Source organism: Sprattus sprattus (genome assembly GCF_963457725.1).
Source record: "Sprattus sprattus genome assembly, chromosome: 1".
Classification (NCBI taxonomy): Eukaryota; Metazoa; Chordata; class Actinopteri; order Clupeiformes; family Clupeidae; genus Sprattus; species Sprattus sprattus.
The window spans coordinates 57,830,778-57,849,316 of NC_137920.1; the positions used below are offsets into that span (position 1 = coordinate 57,830,778).

An 18,539-nucleotide genomic window follows, 5' to 3' on the forward strand; every position below is an offset into this window, starting at 1 on the left:
CATCTGGCTGTGGAAGAAAGAATCATGTGAATTGTTTTTCAAAAACACTTTTCACAAAAAATATATGTTTGGCTTGTCAAGGTTTTTTTGGCATATCGGGTATAATCAGTCTCATAAACGTTATCTCAATTTTTAAAATGCATATCCGATATCCTGAGCTGGCAGCGTGTTGTCTATTTCAGTTAGGCCTCTGCTAAGGTTTCAATTAATGGCACACATCCTGAATTTGTGCTGTTTGCACTAGTTTTATTTCTGTCTCGTATTCCCTTGGTTGTAGGTCGACTTAATTAAGAAACGGCTCATCTTACCCCTCTTTCCCCTATCTATTTACAGTGTCAGTGTACCAGCTGTCAGTAGTCACACTTTTGTTCAGGATCAAATTGATTAACTATGAAATATGTTGCACCAAAGTTTGTAGCCTTATTGCTACACAATGTCTAACAATTAAATTATAGTAAAAGAAGCCCGCCCCACCACATGGTCATTGCATAACAAAGACAGGAGACAGAAGAGTGCACTACAGTCTTTTTTACTGTCAACACTACTCTCAACATTTCCTCAACAGTGTACTGTATAGGCAGTGGTCTTACAGTTGCAGCCACATTACCACATTGTAAGCTGATCTGGCTGGAAAATGTGGTGTATCTACATTTGATATTACGGTAAAATGTAAGCGTCTATGTCGGAAGTATGTCAACGGAAGTTGTTAGTTGCTGTGGTACGTCATTGAAATGAGTGAGCAGTAGCACCTCAAAAATATAAAATAATAAGCTGGAAACTTAATAAGGTACGTTTTACTAGATTATTACAGTTGGTTGGTGTGTGTAGTCAGGGTGCAGTGCATGTTGTGTTTGTATATGTGTTATTTGGTGTACAAAATGTTTTTATTTTATTTTTCTGAAGTGATGAGTCTAGCGAGTTAGCCGGTTATTTTCCAGAAACCACAAAGAGTTTTGTGTCACGTTTCCATAGTAACACGGCAGGAGGACGAAAGCAAAAAACTGTTTGCCGATGTATAACTAAAGTCTTGATCTTCCAAGCCACTTGGGGTCATTTATTGGCTTTTTGCTCTGTTTCAGGTTATTGAAATAATTTGAAGCTATCAACATGGTCCAGTTACACGTGAAACGAGGAGAAGAGAGTCAGTTTCTTTTTAGCACGACTGTCGACGTCTCACTGGAAACTCTGATTGAAGAAGTCACAGCCATCCACAATGGGAGATTGAAAGTGGACAGGATTTGCTCAGGTCATACTCTATCACCTACCTATTCAACAACTAAAACATTTCTCATTTTAGAAAGTGTAATTATTCTTATTGTGTTTTTGCTGTGTGTTTGTGTTATTTTTACAGAAGTACCAGAGCTTGCAGAACATGGAATCACACTACCCACAAATATGCAAGGCCTCACTGATGACCAAATAGTAGATTTGAAACTTCATGATGAATGGGAGGATACGTGCATACCTAGTGGTGGTGCAGAATTTAAAAAGGATGAAATTGGACGCAGAAATGGACATGGTGAGAACTTATTTTCCACATTTTCTGGTGTTCTGTATTATTCTCCGCATTCTCCAATTTCACACTTGTATGTTAACATTTAAATCAGCTCCAAATGAAAAAATGAAAGATCTTTTGATGAAGACATTGGAAGAGGCCAAAGCTTTAATCTCGAAGGTAAGCATGTTTGAGACCTCAGATAATGACCACATGTTATTCAATGGTTTTGGACCAATAGGCTTCCCTAAAAAGGAAGTGTGAAGAATTATAGCCACTGTACTTCTGTCTGACTTTTAAGAAACCTTTGAACTGCCTTACGTTGTTATTTCTTAAGGCTTCTGATGGTAGCTGTATTCACATTTAATGTATTTGCATCTCTGAAGAGATATTTTGTCAGGTTATTTTATTTATTTGTAACTTGTGAAGGTGATATTGCTCATCAGATGTGACTTTTTGTTTGTCTGGGAATTCCCCGCCCTTCACTGCATTTCATTTGCTCAGTTAGTCTGGCAAACTACTAAATGGAGGTCCACTTCACTCACGTAATTGGACACGGCTTTAACCAATCAGACCAACGATACTATACAACGATACAACGATCGGTAATAAAGCAAACACATATTTTTTTCTGTATGAATTGTTTCAGAGCAAGTTTCTGTTCTATTTTCAAAGAAAACTTGCCTTTGAAATCATCCAAGACAGCCGCGAGAGCAGTTTATAGTTTGCTGTGCTTTTCTCTTAGGTTTCGCTTTTGATACTAGACGTGGTTATTTTAAATCCGCCAATGGCGCGCCAGGTAGCCAAAAGCCAGTTTGTGATTGGTCCCAGAGATCCTGAGAATGCTGTAATGAACGGCTGTGCAATCTTTGCCAGACCCTTTTCAGAGGCAAAATCAAATTGGCCGGAGAAGAGGGGCGGGACTTCCCAGACTAACTTTTTGTGTGACTTTTAAGAAACCCTTTGATCTGCCTTACGTTGTTACTTCTTCAGCCTTCCGATGGTAGCTGTATTCACATTTAATGTATTTGCATCTCTGAACAGAATTTTTGTCAGTTTTTTTAATTTATTTGTAACTTGTTAAGGTGATATTGCTCATTATATGTATTTGTCATGACACATGATGGTATTTTAATGTATATTTTTGGTGGCTCTCATATGTTGAACTACACAGAAACAGGTCCAGGCAAATGTGTGTGTTACTATGGGGATGGTGAAGGAGGCTTTGGATCTTCTCAGGGGTGCAGTTATGATCGTTTACCCCATGGGCCTTCCTCCACATGACCCAATCAGAATGGAGCTGGAGGAAAAGGAAGATCTAGCTGGCACACAGGTAAAGATTTGTACCGTCTATATTAATTTCAGGAACCAAATCTAGACATGAAAGTTTAGATTTAAAGTAGCAGTTAGATGTGCTCACCTGTGACTTTTATAACAGTATATGTCTAACTGTCCTGAAGGCTGTGCAAGAAGATTTAGAAAAATCTTTATTTCTTCTCCACAATGCAGGCGTCTCTCCAGGTGATGTCACCTGAAGAGGCCCAGCTCTGGTGGGCAGCAAAAGAAATGCAGCGCGGCAAGAAGCTGAAGGACTATGTTGGCAAAAACGAGAAGACTAAGATTGTGGTCAAACTACAAAAGGTACCTTCCATTAATTCTTGGCCTGTCCTTGATTGCCAAGTGCCAGGGGGATTTGAAACATGTGCGGTATTTCTCTGCAGAAAGGCCAGGGGGCGCCAGCGAGGGAACCACTGATCACGGAGGAGCAGCAGAAGCAGATGATGTTGCACTACCACAGGAGACAAGAGGAGCTCAAGGTGAGCCCTGAAACAGTAGCTCTGTACAGGTGTATGGTTGTCCCCTTGTGTAACATTTGGTTGACTGTTCCCTTTTTCTCTGTCTTGAGTGTATATTTTTTTTATATATGTTCTAAGCAATGTGTTTCTCTTGTGGTAGAAACTGGATGACGCAGACGACGACACTCACCTGCAGTCACAGTGGTCCGACAGGCAGGCCCTAAAAAAGCAGTTCCAAGGCTTAACTAACATCAAATGGGGCCCGAGGTGATCAGCCGAGCTCACAGACTCATCTCTGTGTGCTGTTGGCAATGCCTTACCCGCTGACATTTGCAGTGATTGCTGTACTCCTCAGCACTGTAATGTTTGCAATCAGACTCTGTTTGGATTTCCTTGTCCTACTGATTTTTGACCCACATGTTTTTGGATTGTACATATACATGATATATACATATACATGAAGTTATAGTAGTGAGAAAATAAAACAATTGTTAACTGGGTGTGTGATGAAACTGGGTGTGTGTGTGTGTGTGTGTGTGTGTGTCAGAATTTGGCTGAATTCATCCTGATGGACTCTTATTCAGCGGCCAGGTATCTGTGAGTAAGCCGATCTCTGACGAGGCCTGGTTATTCTCAAAGTGGTTCAGAATAAGGATGTAACACTCCTTTCCTCTCTTTGTCCATGCCACTGGTGCTGGCACGTCTGAAATCCAGCACTGTTTACAGACAGGATGTTGATGCAAGGCTCCCAGGGGGCCTTGAGTGGAAATGATAGGGTTCACGCAGAGAAACTTCCAGAGAGGGAAGGAACCCACGTGATGAATTTGTGCTGTTTCAAGGCTCCAGAAACCCTTGAAGCCTCTCATAGTGGTGTCTTGTATGAACCTTAAGACCTAGAAGTAATAAGAGTATGGAAAACATACTTAACTCTACAATACCAGGGGAGATGTTTTATTGTTTTAGCATAAAACACATGGATATGATAACGCGTTTGAATTCGGTTCGGACAGTGATACTTATGCTATTAAAGGAAGTCTGTTGAATCGGTTGGACTGGTTTTACTACATTCATTTCGGGACCACGCTCTGCAGTTGAATTCACAACAGCTTAAGAGTTTTACTGTCCCGGAAAGCCGGTCAGGGGTGTCCACATGAAGTGCCATTCAGGTATGAGTTCATCCAGATTTCCTGAATCACAAGCTCCCGGCGCTCAATCCGCTCCATGAGCTCAGCAGCCTCAGTGGTGTATGTCACTTCCTCCCAGCACTGCAGTGGCTTCCTGTCGCCGACTGACAGCAAAGAACTGTCCATCACAGTCATTGACCCCTCATCACCAACCTCCTCATCGTCATCTTCATCTTCCTCTCCTTCCTCACTTGTCTCCTCTGTCCTGCTAAGCAGCCTCTTTTTCTGGTGCCCACCTCCCCAGGTGTTCTCCATGTGGCAGGAGAGCCTGAGAGACAAGGCTAAGAGCAGAATGAGCAGGCCCACACACACACTGGAGATGAAGTAGAGGGCGGCTTTGTCCTGATGTTCTGTTTGAGGGAAGAAATGATAATCGAGCTGTAAAATATAATGCAGGTAAACACAATCATATGATATCTAACCAACTGTCCACAGCATATGTATTTTTAGCACACAGGTTCACTAGCTCCACATTTTGTATGTATAAATCGTTCATTTACTAATTTGATTTGCTGTTAAGGTTAAAATGTTTAATACCTTTTATGTAACCATATATCACCAGTGAATTGCTCACTATAATCATATGGTTTTCTGGCAGCTTGGACCCCTTGACATAAGGTATTACACCTGCATTTGGCAAATGGAATGGGGTTAGTGACTGATGAATGTTGTACACCATGTTTACAATTACGCACAACATTAAACCGCACATATTTGTAATAAGGTACCTACCCCTGTCATTGGTATGCTGTGGTACCAATGTTGGGTTGAAAATATTTGGTTCCACCTCTTTCATTAATGCCTGAGGTACTGTAAACAGACAAGAGGTATGATGTTGAGCTAGATGTTGTCTTTGACTTAAAGTAGTGTTGTATATGGATTTAGAGATGAGGACGTATGTGGTTTGCAATTAAACAGTGCCAACATTGAGGCCAATCACAGGAAGTTCTAGAAGGTTACAGAAGTCTCTAGTTGCTGAGCTCAATCTCTATTTTTACTCATGTATGGCATTTCTATCTGGTTTGTTGTGATTTCCTGTTGCAAAATGAATAGTTGGGTTGCTCCGAGAGAAAAAAACAGATTACAATGGACAATGTCTTACTTCAACATTTTCTCATTATTATTTTCCAGTCTACTGATATGGCAAATCATTCATTTTAGTCCTTATTTTTCTCAGTACACATTCTTACCACATGAGTAGAGTATTGTGAGATGTTTTGTTGATCTTGGGGGACATGGATTTCTGAAAGTTTGGTCATTGATGGTGATTAAGCACCTCTGCTTGCCGTTACATTTCTTTAACACTGTGTGCGCGGCCCCAAAGTATAGACACTCTGAGCCCAAAAAGAAATGGTTAACACTGAATTCAAAGTATTCATTACAACCATGAAAACATTTCCTTGTGTGAAGGGAATGTTGACCTTTGTAACATATTAAGAATTATTGAAATTAAGGCTACAGACTTGTTTGTGAATACCATCGGTCTACTAAAGCTTCCAAATTAATTTCTCACCAAATGGAGGGTCATAGTGTGAGCTGCAAACATCTTTGTCTTCTGTCTGTCGGCCATACACTGCTGAGTAAATGATCAACACCCGTGAAAGCTTACAGTGCAGTGTGATGCTCTCTCCCTCACAGCCCACCTTTTTCTTGTGCTCCGCTGAAACAGTAAGTGTACTAGTTAGTGTTGCAGGTCAGTGAGACGGTGGTGGCATTATATCTTAAAACTATAGTAATAGTTTCAGTCAGAACACTCACTTGGTTTGCACTTGTAGGTAACATGAAGATACTTAGACCCCCCAGGGCAAGGATCAAGCCCAAATACATGATGATTAACCAGGAGATCACAATCTCTATGGCCTTGGCATTCCGAAAGTAGCTTCTGGGTACCAAATCAAAACAAAACTACAGTAGATAGTAGGGCCTACAGTAAACTCACAGACCCAGTTTCATTAAATCCCTCAGTGATTTAATAAATAGACAATAAAGCCCCACATAAATTGGTAACAGTTTTAAACAGTCCATTTGAATAAGTAATAAAAGCACCTGTAGGGCAGTTGAAGCTGAGCAGGAATGGTTCAGATGTTTGCCCAGTAGTGCGGTGTGAAAGAGACTTGGGCAGAATCGAACTTCTGCCAGCCCGTAATGCGCTGAGAGAATTGATACTGTTGAGTGTCTCGGGCACTGAAGTCGCAACACCTCTCCATCACAGCCATATGCAGACTGGCTAGATATTATTTTTGTCAAGTATTCTTCAAAAGAATATGAAAGCATAATGAATTAAGCTGAAGTCAATGTCCTTATGTACTTTTTTCATCTCTTATAAGCGTCACTTACTTGAGAAATCTGACAGTGCGTTCATGTCTTCCGCCCACAGCAGAAGGATTCCGTACATTATTTTAAGAAGGCACCAATGACATCTGTGGGAACTGACGTGGACCATGGTAGGCATTCCCGTTCTCTGGGCTCATGTTCGAAAACTTGCATCAAAGTCTCAAAAAGCGAACATTTATCCTGGGGCAGGCTACTGAAGCGTTCACCTGTTACAGATTCTGTTGTAACATTCAGCCAATCGTTTAGAGCTATTGGCCTGCATTACTGAAACGCATGCCCAATTATGAAATTATCAATACTGTTGTCACATGCTATTTGAGAAAAGCTAATGAAAATAGGTTATTTCGACTAATGCACGCCTGTCACATACTCGTATTGTGAGGAAACCACTGTCGCATGAGAGTGAAATAACACATACGCAACAAGTTGATGCTGGCTTTAACTACGCAGCCCTCTCGATATACTCGATCACAATGAACGTCCGTCTGCGCGAAAGAAACTTAAAAGATTAATGTTCGCCAGAAGAAGAAAAAAGCCTGACTATTATCGAATCTTACTGATTTTGACAGAAAGTCAAGGAGGGAATCCAAACGGGGGCGTGGCAAACAGGGGCACTACAAGGAAAAGACACGCGCAGTTGGACGAGAACTTCATCGTTTGCTCTTGGACAGCTGCATTGACCGTCTGAAATTCCGTTGAACTTAAAACCCACATGTCGGGGGGTTTGGTCGGCAATTATATGTAGCTCGTTTGTCTGTAGGCCTACTCTTGTAGGTCTACTGTTGATATCAGTACAGTTTTGGTGTTGGAACAGGTCTCAAAAGAATGTTATAGTCTATCTAGACACAATGTGATATGCGTAGGTCTAGGTCCGAGACTTCTAGGCCTTTGTTTTGAAAAAAATCCAATCTTAACTCTTCATCTTCTGCAGAAACTTAATCAAGATGCCAAGAAACAGAGAGAAAAAATAATCTCTCCCTTCTTAATTTAGCCTTGTTAGCCAATTGAAAAAGCTGGTTTATGTTTTGTGTATAATACTTACGGAATTACAGGCCTAACAAAGGCTATTAGGCCTTCCTCAGGTTATGATTGTACCCATAAACACAGACATTAAATTACTGCCCCACTGAATTCCCTGATCCCATGATCAAATAATCGGGCCCAGGTTGCAGGTTGAGCAAATTTACAATCGCCCCTGAAAATATCTCTTCTCTTGAATGTTTGAATGTAGCTGTTGAAACAACATTGTAAAAAAACGTGCTGCTGGACAATAGATCAACACCTCACTTTAAACTCATCATTTGGAATTGTTATTTTTACTTGTATTTCATCAGTATTAGGCTACTTTTCTGCGGCCAAGCCTGGGCTTGGTGTAGTTTTCATGTGCTGGCTGAGAAACTGAGGTGACCAGGTGTCAGCTTGAGTGAAACATCACTTCCATGAGCAATCCAAAGCACTGATCCAGATTGAGTCATTATTAACACTTCAGACAGAGACTTATGCCATTACCTCCAATATAGAGAGTAGCCATTAAAGAAGTGAACAGACGGAGAAAGTGGAAATACAAACACATTTAAAAAGAGTTTTAAATGATATAGACAAATGTATCCAAGTATAGCCGAAATACCACCAAAAGTCTTACCACTGGAATGGTTCAGGTATTTTGTTGAAAATGTTGATTCTATTTACTGATCCACAAAAAGACGCAATACCTATCCAAATGTGCCCCACTAGGAATGCATCATCATCACAGTTTTTTTGCACAAAATAATCTAATCAACATGGAAAATTATTTCTGGTCATTTTCTACACATACAGTGCACATTTTGTATTACAGACATATCAAATCAAATCCTCATCTAGAGATAATGTCTGTCCAAAGATCTAATTAATTATTAAATAGGGAGTTAAATAAGGACATAAGTTATTAGATTTATAGATAACTTGTTGCTTCCAGTCTGTAGCCTAATATGTAATACGTAGTTTAAGGATCAAAGTAAAGCTTGCTTGTTATAAATGACTTATAACTTAAATTACTTACATTAAAGTCACCCATTTCACAATGTGTCCTATAGAAGATTAAACAAAAGGTTAAGATTTTTAGTTTTTTCATCAAAAATGTGTATTAATAATCATTTTATTTACTTCATTACGACTTTATTCAAAAGTGACAAAATATTGAAAAAACTAAACAGCATTTTCCACTTGTTTTTTAAATGACCAGTAGATGGCGATCTGGAACAAGAAAAAGGTAAAGAAAGGAAGGACTGGAAGACTGTGGCAGTGACTGATGAACTACACCTGAGAGAGGCGTGCCTAGACATACAAATTCGCACTGTGCTTTGTTCCTATCTCAGTCCTATTGCTCATATATTTTCCATTGAGTTCATCACTCTAAGTCTAAGCAATCGTATTAAAAAATATTATTACTGATAAATAGTGCTAAGAGTGCCCTATTGAAGCATTGTTTTTTATGCACTTAAATCTAAAATATCTCTATGTTAATAGGCATCTTAGAACAATTTTAAATCAAAGTGAAGGCAAGTCCTATTGACAATTCATCTGTGTGTCAGGGTGAGTAAAACCTGGCTTTCATTTTCTAGCAGTATAACTTATGCCTAGTGCACATGCAGTATGAACAGTTAGTGAGTGATGGCAGTAGGGGGCGCCCATCATTTGAGTAGTGGTCCATGGTCAGCATCCAGGGTGTGCTTCACGAACAATAGGTAGGAGAGTCAGACGAGGAGTACGCCCTGATACCATTTAAAATGTCAATAAATAGCCTAAATGAATGTGTTTTACAGCAAGCATCTGAGTCATAATTTATGAACACCTATTCCTACTGCAAGAATAACCCCATATTTGACGAACAAATATTAACTTTAATTGAAATAAGGTTATTTCACCACCTTGTTGCTGTTGATTACAGTGGTCTTAGAGAGGAAAATTGCCCGATGAACTTACAGTTCAGCCGATTATTGTTTCAAATTGTTTTCGAATATGGTCTTCAAATTAGTGTGTGATAATGTACTAGATTTTTTTAATATTTAATATTTGATGATTGTTAATATTCAGTATTTAACTATGACAAAATCAACTGTTTAATGGTCAAAAGAGGCATGCATTTAATTACTCCTCTTAGTTCAAGCACACATCCTGATTTTTTAGATCAATTATATGAAGTGGAATAAACCTGTGTAGGTTGGCTGCCCAAAATGTTCAACAAGTACTCATAAATAATTGAAAATTGTATCTCATGTCTAACTATTTCATGTATGTAGTCGCTCATCAATAATGTAAGCTGTCTGTCTGTGTCACTTTCTAGGTGGTCAACCTTTTGCTGAGGTGGCACCTTAGACACAAAGAGCCTGAAATACATTTCACTCCTCACTCTTTAAACCACCAAAAATAAAAGTGAGCACCATCCTTTTCCTACCTTTATGTGTCTATTAAAACAGATTTTCTACGGCATTGTCTTTATGTGTGCACGTGCTGCTTCTGAGTAACCTGTAAAACCTCTGTTCAGGAAAATCAGGAAAAAGATTTAAAGCCAAAATGTCACGGGCAAATTAAAAAGATCTTTCAAGACCTGTTATGAACCAGCCTGTAGATTTGGACCATTGAATGTCAGTGCCTGTACCTCACATAAAACCATAGGTGTGCCAATAATACGTCAGTGTCAGGATGCCTCAGGGCTCACTGATAATTTGACTATTAACACCTAGTCAATTTCCTTTTGTGTTGAGCCAAAAGAAAATTATAACCTGTCAGATATTTCACAGGTCACGTTCTCAAGGATTACCCAAATATGTTTTCTTTTGTTTTCATGCACACGTGTCTTTCTATGCTTCCCAAAAAAACAGACCAAATCTTTTTATCAGATGGTACTGTTTAAATACCACTCAGACACATCAGACAGTGGGCCTAAGAAACCGACCCACCGTCGTTGGGAGGGAGGGAGACTCGACCACGTTTGTTTACCAGGTAATGTGCCTAGCAACACTTCATGAGAGGGCGGGAAAAGCCTTCCTTGCAGGCCCTTGTAGCTGTGAGGCTCGCCCCTCGCCTTGACTGCCAGAGTTAGCATAACAACAACAGCTAGAATATTGAAGCGCGCAGCCCAGACCAACCAGCACGCTGTATCCAAGGGCAGTTGCGATGGAAACAAAGTGCACGTGCTTAGACTGGGAGCCTGTTGCCAACGTGTCAGCATCTCCCCCACTGCAAGCCAGCCATCCAGCTCGCTCGCCGGCCTGCCTGTCATCCCACGTTAGCGCGAACTGCACTCGGCCCTGGCTGCGCGGGGGAGGGGCTGGGCGGAGCCTCTCCCACCCCCCCTCCTTTTTAATCCCTTCAGCGTGTTTTTCTCTCTTTCTCTTCCCCTTCCTCCTTCCTTCCTTCCTCCCTACCCCCACCCCTCGCCCTTCCCATCCTCTCTTGTTGTGTCGCTCTCTCATCCCTCCACCGACACATACACAAACGCGCACGCGCTCAGACACCCACACAGACTCAAACACCAAAACAAAAACAAGCAGCATGGCTTTTGTTGTCAGCGGGGGGTGACATGGCTCTCTCTGCCCTCCAGTAGCGGGGATCGTCTCCCCCCACTGGGGGCTGGGAACCCTTCAAAGGATCGGAGGGGACTGGCAGCGGACTGGTTCCTGCCACCTCCTTTGTCTGGTGGCGCTCCAGTCGTCCCCAGTGGGCAAGCGAGCTGTTGTTTTTACCACTGGACCCCCTTAATGGACAGAATCCACTTTACTGAATCATTCATGATACCCCGCTGCATGGGGCAACGCAAAGATTTGAGTGGTGATGGTGCCCCCTCGTTTTTGCCCCCTCCTTTGCCCCCCTTGTGCATTGTGTTAAGCGATGTGGGACTTAAGGGGCGAAGGCTACATTATGCAGACGGTCTGTCTGAGGTAAGGTATCCTCAGATCCCCTGCCCTGATGAAGCAATCGGGTGGCAATGTGGCACCGCGTCATGGGGACACCGGCTCAGCCCCGGTGAACTCGACCACCTTCAAGTTTCAGACATGACGTGTTGCTCTTGCTAAGACCTGAGTGTTTGTCCCCGGGGCATTTCTTATACCAAATCGGAATTTTCCGAGCAATAAATGCTTCTCAGAGTCCTTTTTAGTTACATTCAGTCAAAAATCAGCCACAGTAGGCGACCACCTACTCCCCTGTATGTGCTTTGCAGACACAAAATGATCAGTAGGCAGGCATGCCCATCTTATCGGAGGTGTCACGACTGGGAAATGGGGACAAAGCGAAAACAAATTCCCAACTTTTGTTATTGTTTTTGATATCAGTCATAAGTAAATCTGTGGGTGTCGTCACTGACCCTAAGCCTGGAGTGAGATTAATGGTGTCTGTATTTCAGACACAAAGACATGTTATTTGTTTCTGAGCTGAAAAAGACCTTGAAAACAGGATTAAGCCTCTATCAGGGTCTAAGCCAGAGCAGATTGGCGTGGATGAGACGGTGAAGCGCAGCGAGTGGGCCGTTGCCTGCCTTTGACTCTAATGATGTTGACATGAGTAAAAACCATCGTGTTTTAACACCCATTGCTCGATATGTCAGCATAAGCCTCTGATAGTGGGCTTTGTTGGCCTCCCAGTATGTTTGTCGTATGCTAGTTGTTATTGGGGGAGGAGGTAATGTGCATGTTTACTGGTTAGTTGTCGGAGTAAAGAATCATTTTGAGTTTTTGGAGTGAAGCAACTGAGTTGACACGGGTGTACAAACATGGCATTGATTTTTTTTATGAAACCCACAGACCATTCCTGAGAACATTCTGGTCATTCTCCAATGTCATCTTTTCTGTCATCTTGTCTCTGACCCTTGCTTTCATGATATTACACTCCTTAGAATGGACTAGCTGGGAGCGGAGACTGCCTGGTCGAACTTTGTCTGATTTATGTCTGATTCCCTGGCTGATTTATGAAAAACAACTTGACACAACCAGCCAGTCATTCTACTACATCACGCTGCCTGCTGTTGCTTTGCTGCCACCTGTGCTCGAGTCAAGCCTAGAGGACCTCAAGATCTGAATACTCGTATTACAAATCTTAAGTCTAAAAAGAAATATAACGATAAAACCCCATGTATTTCTTTTTACAAGATGAAGCTAGTATATCTATTAAAGAACAAAAACATCTGTTGAGACATTACAGACGCAAGATGTTTTTCTGACTTGACTTACCTTAACCCCAATTTGTCACATGTCTAATACGCACTAGCCGCTTATGTTTGTGTCATAGGCTGTTCATGTCAGTTTGGGATTTTGGATTGCTATATGATATTCTGTAAACAAAGAGCTTGGCTGTAATATACTTTACAGCCACTCTTGCCCCCATAGCTTTCATCGGCTTAACTACAAATACTTATCTTCGGGGGTTGTGTTTTTTTCCTGATTGTGTGCCCCCCTCCTTTGTGTCTAGAATATTGCTGTTTGTGTGTATGTGTATGTGTGTGTGTGTGAGTATGTGTGTGTGTGGAGTCACATACACCATGGTGGGGCAGCTGACTGGATTACATTAGGGTGGTGGTTCAGCTGTTCTTCGTTTCACGCTTGCCACAGGTGTCTCGTGGGATATGTGTGTCATTCCCACGGACATTGAATTCAGTAAAGGTTTCTGCGCTCTTCAGAAAGCATATAATGTAATTTGGAGTGATTAGTTTGTGCAATAATATAATAGAAATGAGTTATGTACAGGACAGTGTTTCTACATGCAAGAACAAAGATAACATTCCAACCAAATGTTTTTCAATTTTTGAAATATAAGTATTTATTTTTGTACATCATAATCTCTTCACTCATAAGCAAATCCTGTCAATACAAAATCTTACAAAACACCTCCATTTCTGTCTTTCTCTCACCAAAAAATTTACAAAGTTTTAACCAAAAACAGCAAGTACAAAAGGACTTTGCATGCAAAAACGCTTCTCTTTTTAACAGTGTAAAGTCTTCTGGACCCGTGAAAAAGGTTGTCAAGTCAGTAACTTCAGTAACTGTGTGGATCTACAGTGAAGTGTTCAGCTGAAGATGAAATACAAGCACAAGACATATCAAGACACTTAAATCATATTTACAAACTAATCTTCCTGCTCAACTGTGGTCTTCATTCATAGAACAAAATGCACTTCTGTCAGAGAATATATACACACCATTGCACACATAGTTTTTTCATAGTTCATAGAAACCCATTTTTCTTTCTCCACTTCAGCTTAAAACTGGCGTCCATGAGAGAATTAAGGCCATAAAAAATTGACACACAAAGCCAACACTGACACAAACCCCTGTGGCACTCTAAAAAGAGAAACAGGGCAAGTATATAAAGTTACAAAATTACAGGATAAAGTTGTTTGCATTTAGGGAGATCTTCATTTGTTTGTAAAGTACACCTAGCAGCTTTATCAACTCACAAGGAAGACTGACACAATTAGCTCAAACACAGTAAAGGTAGTTGCTTGTATATTGCTTGGTTTGGAAGAGCTCAGAGACAGAAAGGAATGCATGTACAGTACTGGAAACTTAAAATGCTTTGCGTGCGCTGGTGACCTATTTACTATCTGCATGTCATGCGATATTGCGCAAGGGTTACGATGGAAAACAAAAGCCATTTCCTTCTTTGTTGGATATGGCCACATCACATTCACAAAGCTTTAGCCTCCAGTGACTCAGTTTTTTTTTTTAACACACTACTAGTAATATCGCAATCATCGTTATTCCTAATGATAAGTACTGTTCAGTGCTGAGGTACATGCTTGTTCTTTTAAAGTACTCAAAAGCCCCCTTCCCCCCACCCTCCCCATATCCAAGCGAATATCTGTGAAGGACTTTTCTGTTCAAATCTCTTGTCTCCACAGTCACGTGGCGAGCTCTGCTCTAAGATGTGATATGAGGTCATTAAGTCACAAAGAGTTACCAAATGTTAAGTTAAGTGTCCAAACAGCGAGGGGTTATATTGGCATGGTGATGCTGGTCAGGTAAGCAGCCGTGTAGAGGAGGTCGTCGCCATGTAGAGAGGTCTTTAGGGGTTGCTGCTAGCTGCTGTTGCTCAGCAGAGAGTCTTGAGCGCCTTCCCCGAGGTACAGAGCAGAGTCTGCATGTGGTAGGGTGTGGGCGACTCCACCTCCGCTGCCTGCTCGGCTCGGAAATTGAACGGTGGCACACGCTTCTTCAGTAACTGCCCGATGCCCATGGAGGGGAACTTGGAGCCACGCTGGTGCTGGGGGCTCTCTGGGTCCTCGCTGCCCCCACTGCTGCTGCTGCCGCTGGGCGGGCTGAAGCCTGTGTCGGGCGAGCTGGTGGGCCAGTCTGAGGTCGAGGAGAGGCTCTTCTTGCGCAGAGGGGCCACGATAGCCACAGGCTGGCTGTGGGGCAGCGTGGGGATGGTGGGGATGGTGGCTTTCTTCAGGTAGGACGTCTCGGGCTGGAAGGCGGAGACGTGGCGAGGCGGTGACAGGGCGCCGTTGGTGAGCTTGTACCACGGCGATGACGGTGTCTCCTGGATGGGCTCCTTGGTGTGGCCAGAGTTCCAGGAGTGGGCTGCCAGGGCAGAGGGTGGCCGGGCCGGGATGTCCACAGTCTTCCGCTTGGGCTTGGACTTGGACTTGTCCTTGTCTTCTTTGGCCGCATGCTTTGGTGACTGCGGCGCCTGTGGGAACACGGGGTGGATCTCCAGGTACTCCAGAGAAGACGAGGCCACGCAGCCGCCCTGGCCGGAGTACGCGTCCTTCAGACCCCCGGTCACTGCACGCAGCAGGCCTGAGAGAGAACAGAGGTCTGAGTACACAGCGCCAACGCCACAAACAACAATGCACTGTATCTCATCTTGCTATTTCATCTTGCTATGGTATTTTAAACAGAAAATGTGACTCTAGTGCACCTATTTCTGAATGACAAAAATTAGCTGTCAATAGCCCATAAAACTGGTAAAAGGTAATTCCGTGTCAACAAGTTCACACAGCCACTGTTTGGCACAAATGGAAGCCCTTTTGAGACACACTAGGTTCTTTGTTCCTGGCATAAAATTGAGTTTAGCAAAACATTCTTTTTGAGGCCACGTGTAGATAGGTTGTGTGGAATAACCTGATAAGAGACAATGAATAGGCTGAATCAAAGAAGAGGTTAAAGACTCTTTTGACAGACATGACAGAACCTGTTCTGTATGTTCTTTGGAAAGGGCTAGCCCTGGTCATATTGAAAGTATGTATGCAAATATCTGTACGCATGTTTACCAGATTCGTTTTTAGTAGAGCGGCAAGATGATAGGGGTAATATTTCCCCTCAGGCAAAGACATGAAAAGTGTGTTTTAATGTTTTAATGTTTTGAAATGTTTTTTTGACTATATGTGTGAAACCTGATTAGACTTCAGCCTAACAAGAGACTCTTATTGTTTCTTCTGCACCTGAAGCCTCTTACCTGACTTGTGCTTCTTCTCTTTGGTGGGGCCCTTGCTCACAGCCAGGTAGACGGGAGTCTGTTTTGGGGGAATCGTGATCTTCTCTATGTGCTTCCTCCACTGAGTTTGGAAGAACAGCTCATTCTTCTTCTCCTTCTCAACGTTCTCCTTCTCCTAGATGAAGGAATACACTGCGTTAACAACATGCTCCACTCGTTTTTTAATTATTTCAGCCATTCAGACTAAGCAGATTGCAGGTTCCCTGGTAGACTTAGTTACATTATTACTAATGAGATTCTTAGGTTGCATTACTTACGTTAAGTTATGGAATTGCATTATGTATTATATGCATTCTACTCAATGATAGGTACGTACCCGATACTCTTTGGAAAGCCGCTTCATCTTATTGTTGAGCAGGAAGTAGACGGTGAGCGTGTGGCAGGCACGGTTGGTGAGCACTGCACTCAGGACCTCGCTGTGCTTGTAGTCCATGTTCTCAGTCATGTGCAGCAACACCATTTGGTTAATCTCCTCAATATGAATCCTAAGAGATGAGGGCAACCATAACAGTTTAGAGGCATGAACGTGACTCACGTCTGTCTGCTGATCATTCAACCCTTAGATAAATGTGTGTAGTTGAAGAGACGAAGATATAAATGAAAATGAGATGTAGGCCTAGTGTGTATGTTTTGGTGAGTGTATGATTGCCTCACCTATTCAGGTACGGGGCGAGTGTGTGCGGGTTTCCCAACTGGAGCCAAGAGTCAGACATCACTTGGTGGATGTTGGGCCTCTTAGCGGGGTCAGGTTCGAGGAGGCTCTTCAGTAGGTTCACAGCAGCTATGGGGGGAGAAAACAGTTCGGGTCAGTGCCACCCTGCTGATGTCTTTCAGAAGGAGACAAAACATATCAGTGACAGCCAGTGACAGTCTGCTTTGTGGTGGAGTTTGCAAGACAGCACTTGCCCAGCAAATGAGTCTTACATTTGCACATTAGCTCATCCATACTGAAACAAAAGGGTTCGTTTAGAGCACTCTTCGTTTTATAGAAGGCTAATTAGAATGCCATACATTTAAAACAACAACCGTCGACTTGCTCCAACACGCAACAACAACCTACTGTTTGGTAGCAGGAAGAATGTGGGCTTGTCTAGTGCGTTTTGCCCACAGAACCCCATAAATCAAATGACTTGCTGGTTCAAATAAAACAAAACAATACCTTTCTGACAACTAAGATCGGCATTGGAGCATGGTACATTGCATTAGAATGCCTTGAGGATTACTTTGCAAGGAATTCCAACGGTTCCAACGAAATGCTCGGCGATGTCTGATAAACTAAAGAAACTGAGATGAACTGATTGAAATGATAAAAATTGAGGTCACTGGAGTTGGGAGTTATCCAGAATTTGTCAAACGGGTTTTGCTGGTTGTGATAATACAGTGCTGCCAACTATATCTTCCTTTGGCTTAATTCATCTCAAAACGATGCATTGTGCACATAGTTGCTGTAAAAGATCGTTTCAGAATGTAACTGGCACTATGTTCTGTTCTGTGGTAATTCTTTATTTGTTTTAAGAGCCAGAGACTTTAAAAGAGCCAGGAAATGAGACAACCATCAGCTCCTGTAACGCAACGACCAGTGCGCTAAGAGGTGAAACTAATGAGGGCCTCCGAAATCTAATTTGCCGCTCGGCTCCGGTGGAAAGTTTTAAGGCATTTTGGAAGAGACAGTCCTGCTGTAGTCGCAGATGCTCAACAAGCACCCTTTTGCATTAGAGGAACATCAGACACAGAGGAGCCTAACTTAGGTAGGCATAAGACTGAGGATATAAACAGACTCTTCACAACATCATGTGAGACTCCAGAAGTATGCAGCTCATTTGACCCTAATTTAAGACCGGACAAAAGTCTGCAGGCGATGACTCTGGATTTATTCACACAATGAGGATAGGTCTATCAAAAAGAAAAGTGCTGCCAAATGGTAACTCAAAGGTAAGGTCAATGGCAATTTCCCGCTGACAAATCTGGGCTCTTAATATTATGTTATACATTTCCTTAAAATGTGTGAGCAGTAACAGGAGCAGCCTCTCCTATCTGGTACATCTATGCAGGTCAGGACATGTGCCCTTCTGTGGAAACAGATCCATATCCGACAGCATGAAGCACGGCTCACCTGAAGAGACGTTGGTAGGCAGGGGGTTCATCTCTCTGTCCACCATCTTCTGGTGCAGGGCTCTCAGGCTGAAGGGCTCCACGGTGAAGGGCAGCGTGCCAGTCAGCATGGCATACATGTTCACCCCTCTGCGCATTCAACCA

At 42.4% G+C, this 18,539-nt stretch overlaps 3 protein-coding genes across 3 annotated transcripts in view; 1 reads left to right on the forward strand and 2 right to left on the reverse strand.

Moving 5' to 3' along the window:
• The first annotated feature begins 721 nt into the window (after positions 1-721).
• Positions 722-4,031, forward strand: cfap298 (cilia and flagella associated protein 298). Its single transcript, XM_080832440.1, has 8 exons — positions 722-787; positions 1,080-1,246; positions 1,352-1,519; positions 1,608-1,675; positions 2,670-2,828; positions 3,005-3,136; positions 3,217-3,312; positions 3,452-4,031. Exons 2-8 carry the CDS (start codon positions 1,108-1,110, stop codon positions 3,560-3,562), a joined length of 873 nt encoding a protein of 290 aa, XP_080688566.1. The 5' UTR covers positions 722-787; positions 1,080-1,107; the 3' UTR covers positions 3,563-4,031.
• Positions 4,032-4,427: 396 nt separating this feature from the next.
• Positions 4,428-7,128, reverse strand: eva1c (eva-1 homolog C (C. elegans); the record flags this gene model as incomplete). Its single annotated transcript, XM_080849984.1, has 8 exons — positions 6,813-7,128; positions 6,522-6,727; positions 6,234-6,357; positions 5,989-6,135; positions 5,666-5,809; positions 5,208-5,285; positions 5,013-5,102; positions 4,428-4,825 (listed from the first exon to the last, which is right to left on the reverse strand). The coding sequence occupies exons 1-8, from the start codon at positions 6,925-6,927 to the stop codon at positions 4,428-4,430; spliced, it is 1,302 nt and encodes a 433-aa protein (XP_080706110.1). The 5' UTR covers positions 6,928-7,128.
• A 7,748-nt stretch (positions 7,129-14,876) lies between these two features.
• hunk (hormonally up-regulated Neu-associated kinase) overlaps positions 14,877-18,539 on the reverse strand; it is a gene marked incomplete at both ends in the record, with an annotated part of 8,004 nt that continues 4,341 nt past the window's right edge. Inside the window, 5 exons of the mRNA XM_080845246.1 lie at positions 14,877-15,586; positions 16,245-16,398; positions 16,600-16,768; positions 16,938-17,064; positions 18,397-18,524. Of these exons, the coding sequence (XP_080701372.1) occupies positions 14,877-15,586; positions 16,245-16,398; positions 16,600-16,768; positions 16,938-17,064; positions 18,397-18,524 (1,288 nt within the window). The remainder of the gene's footprint in view (positions 15,587-16,244; positions 16,399-16,599; positions 16,769-16,937; positions 17,065-18,396; positions 18,525-18,539) is intronic.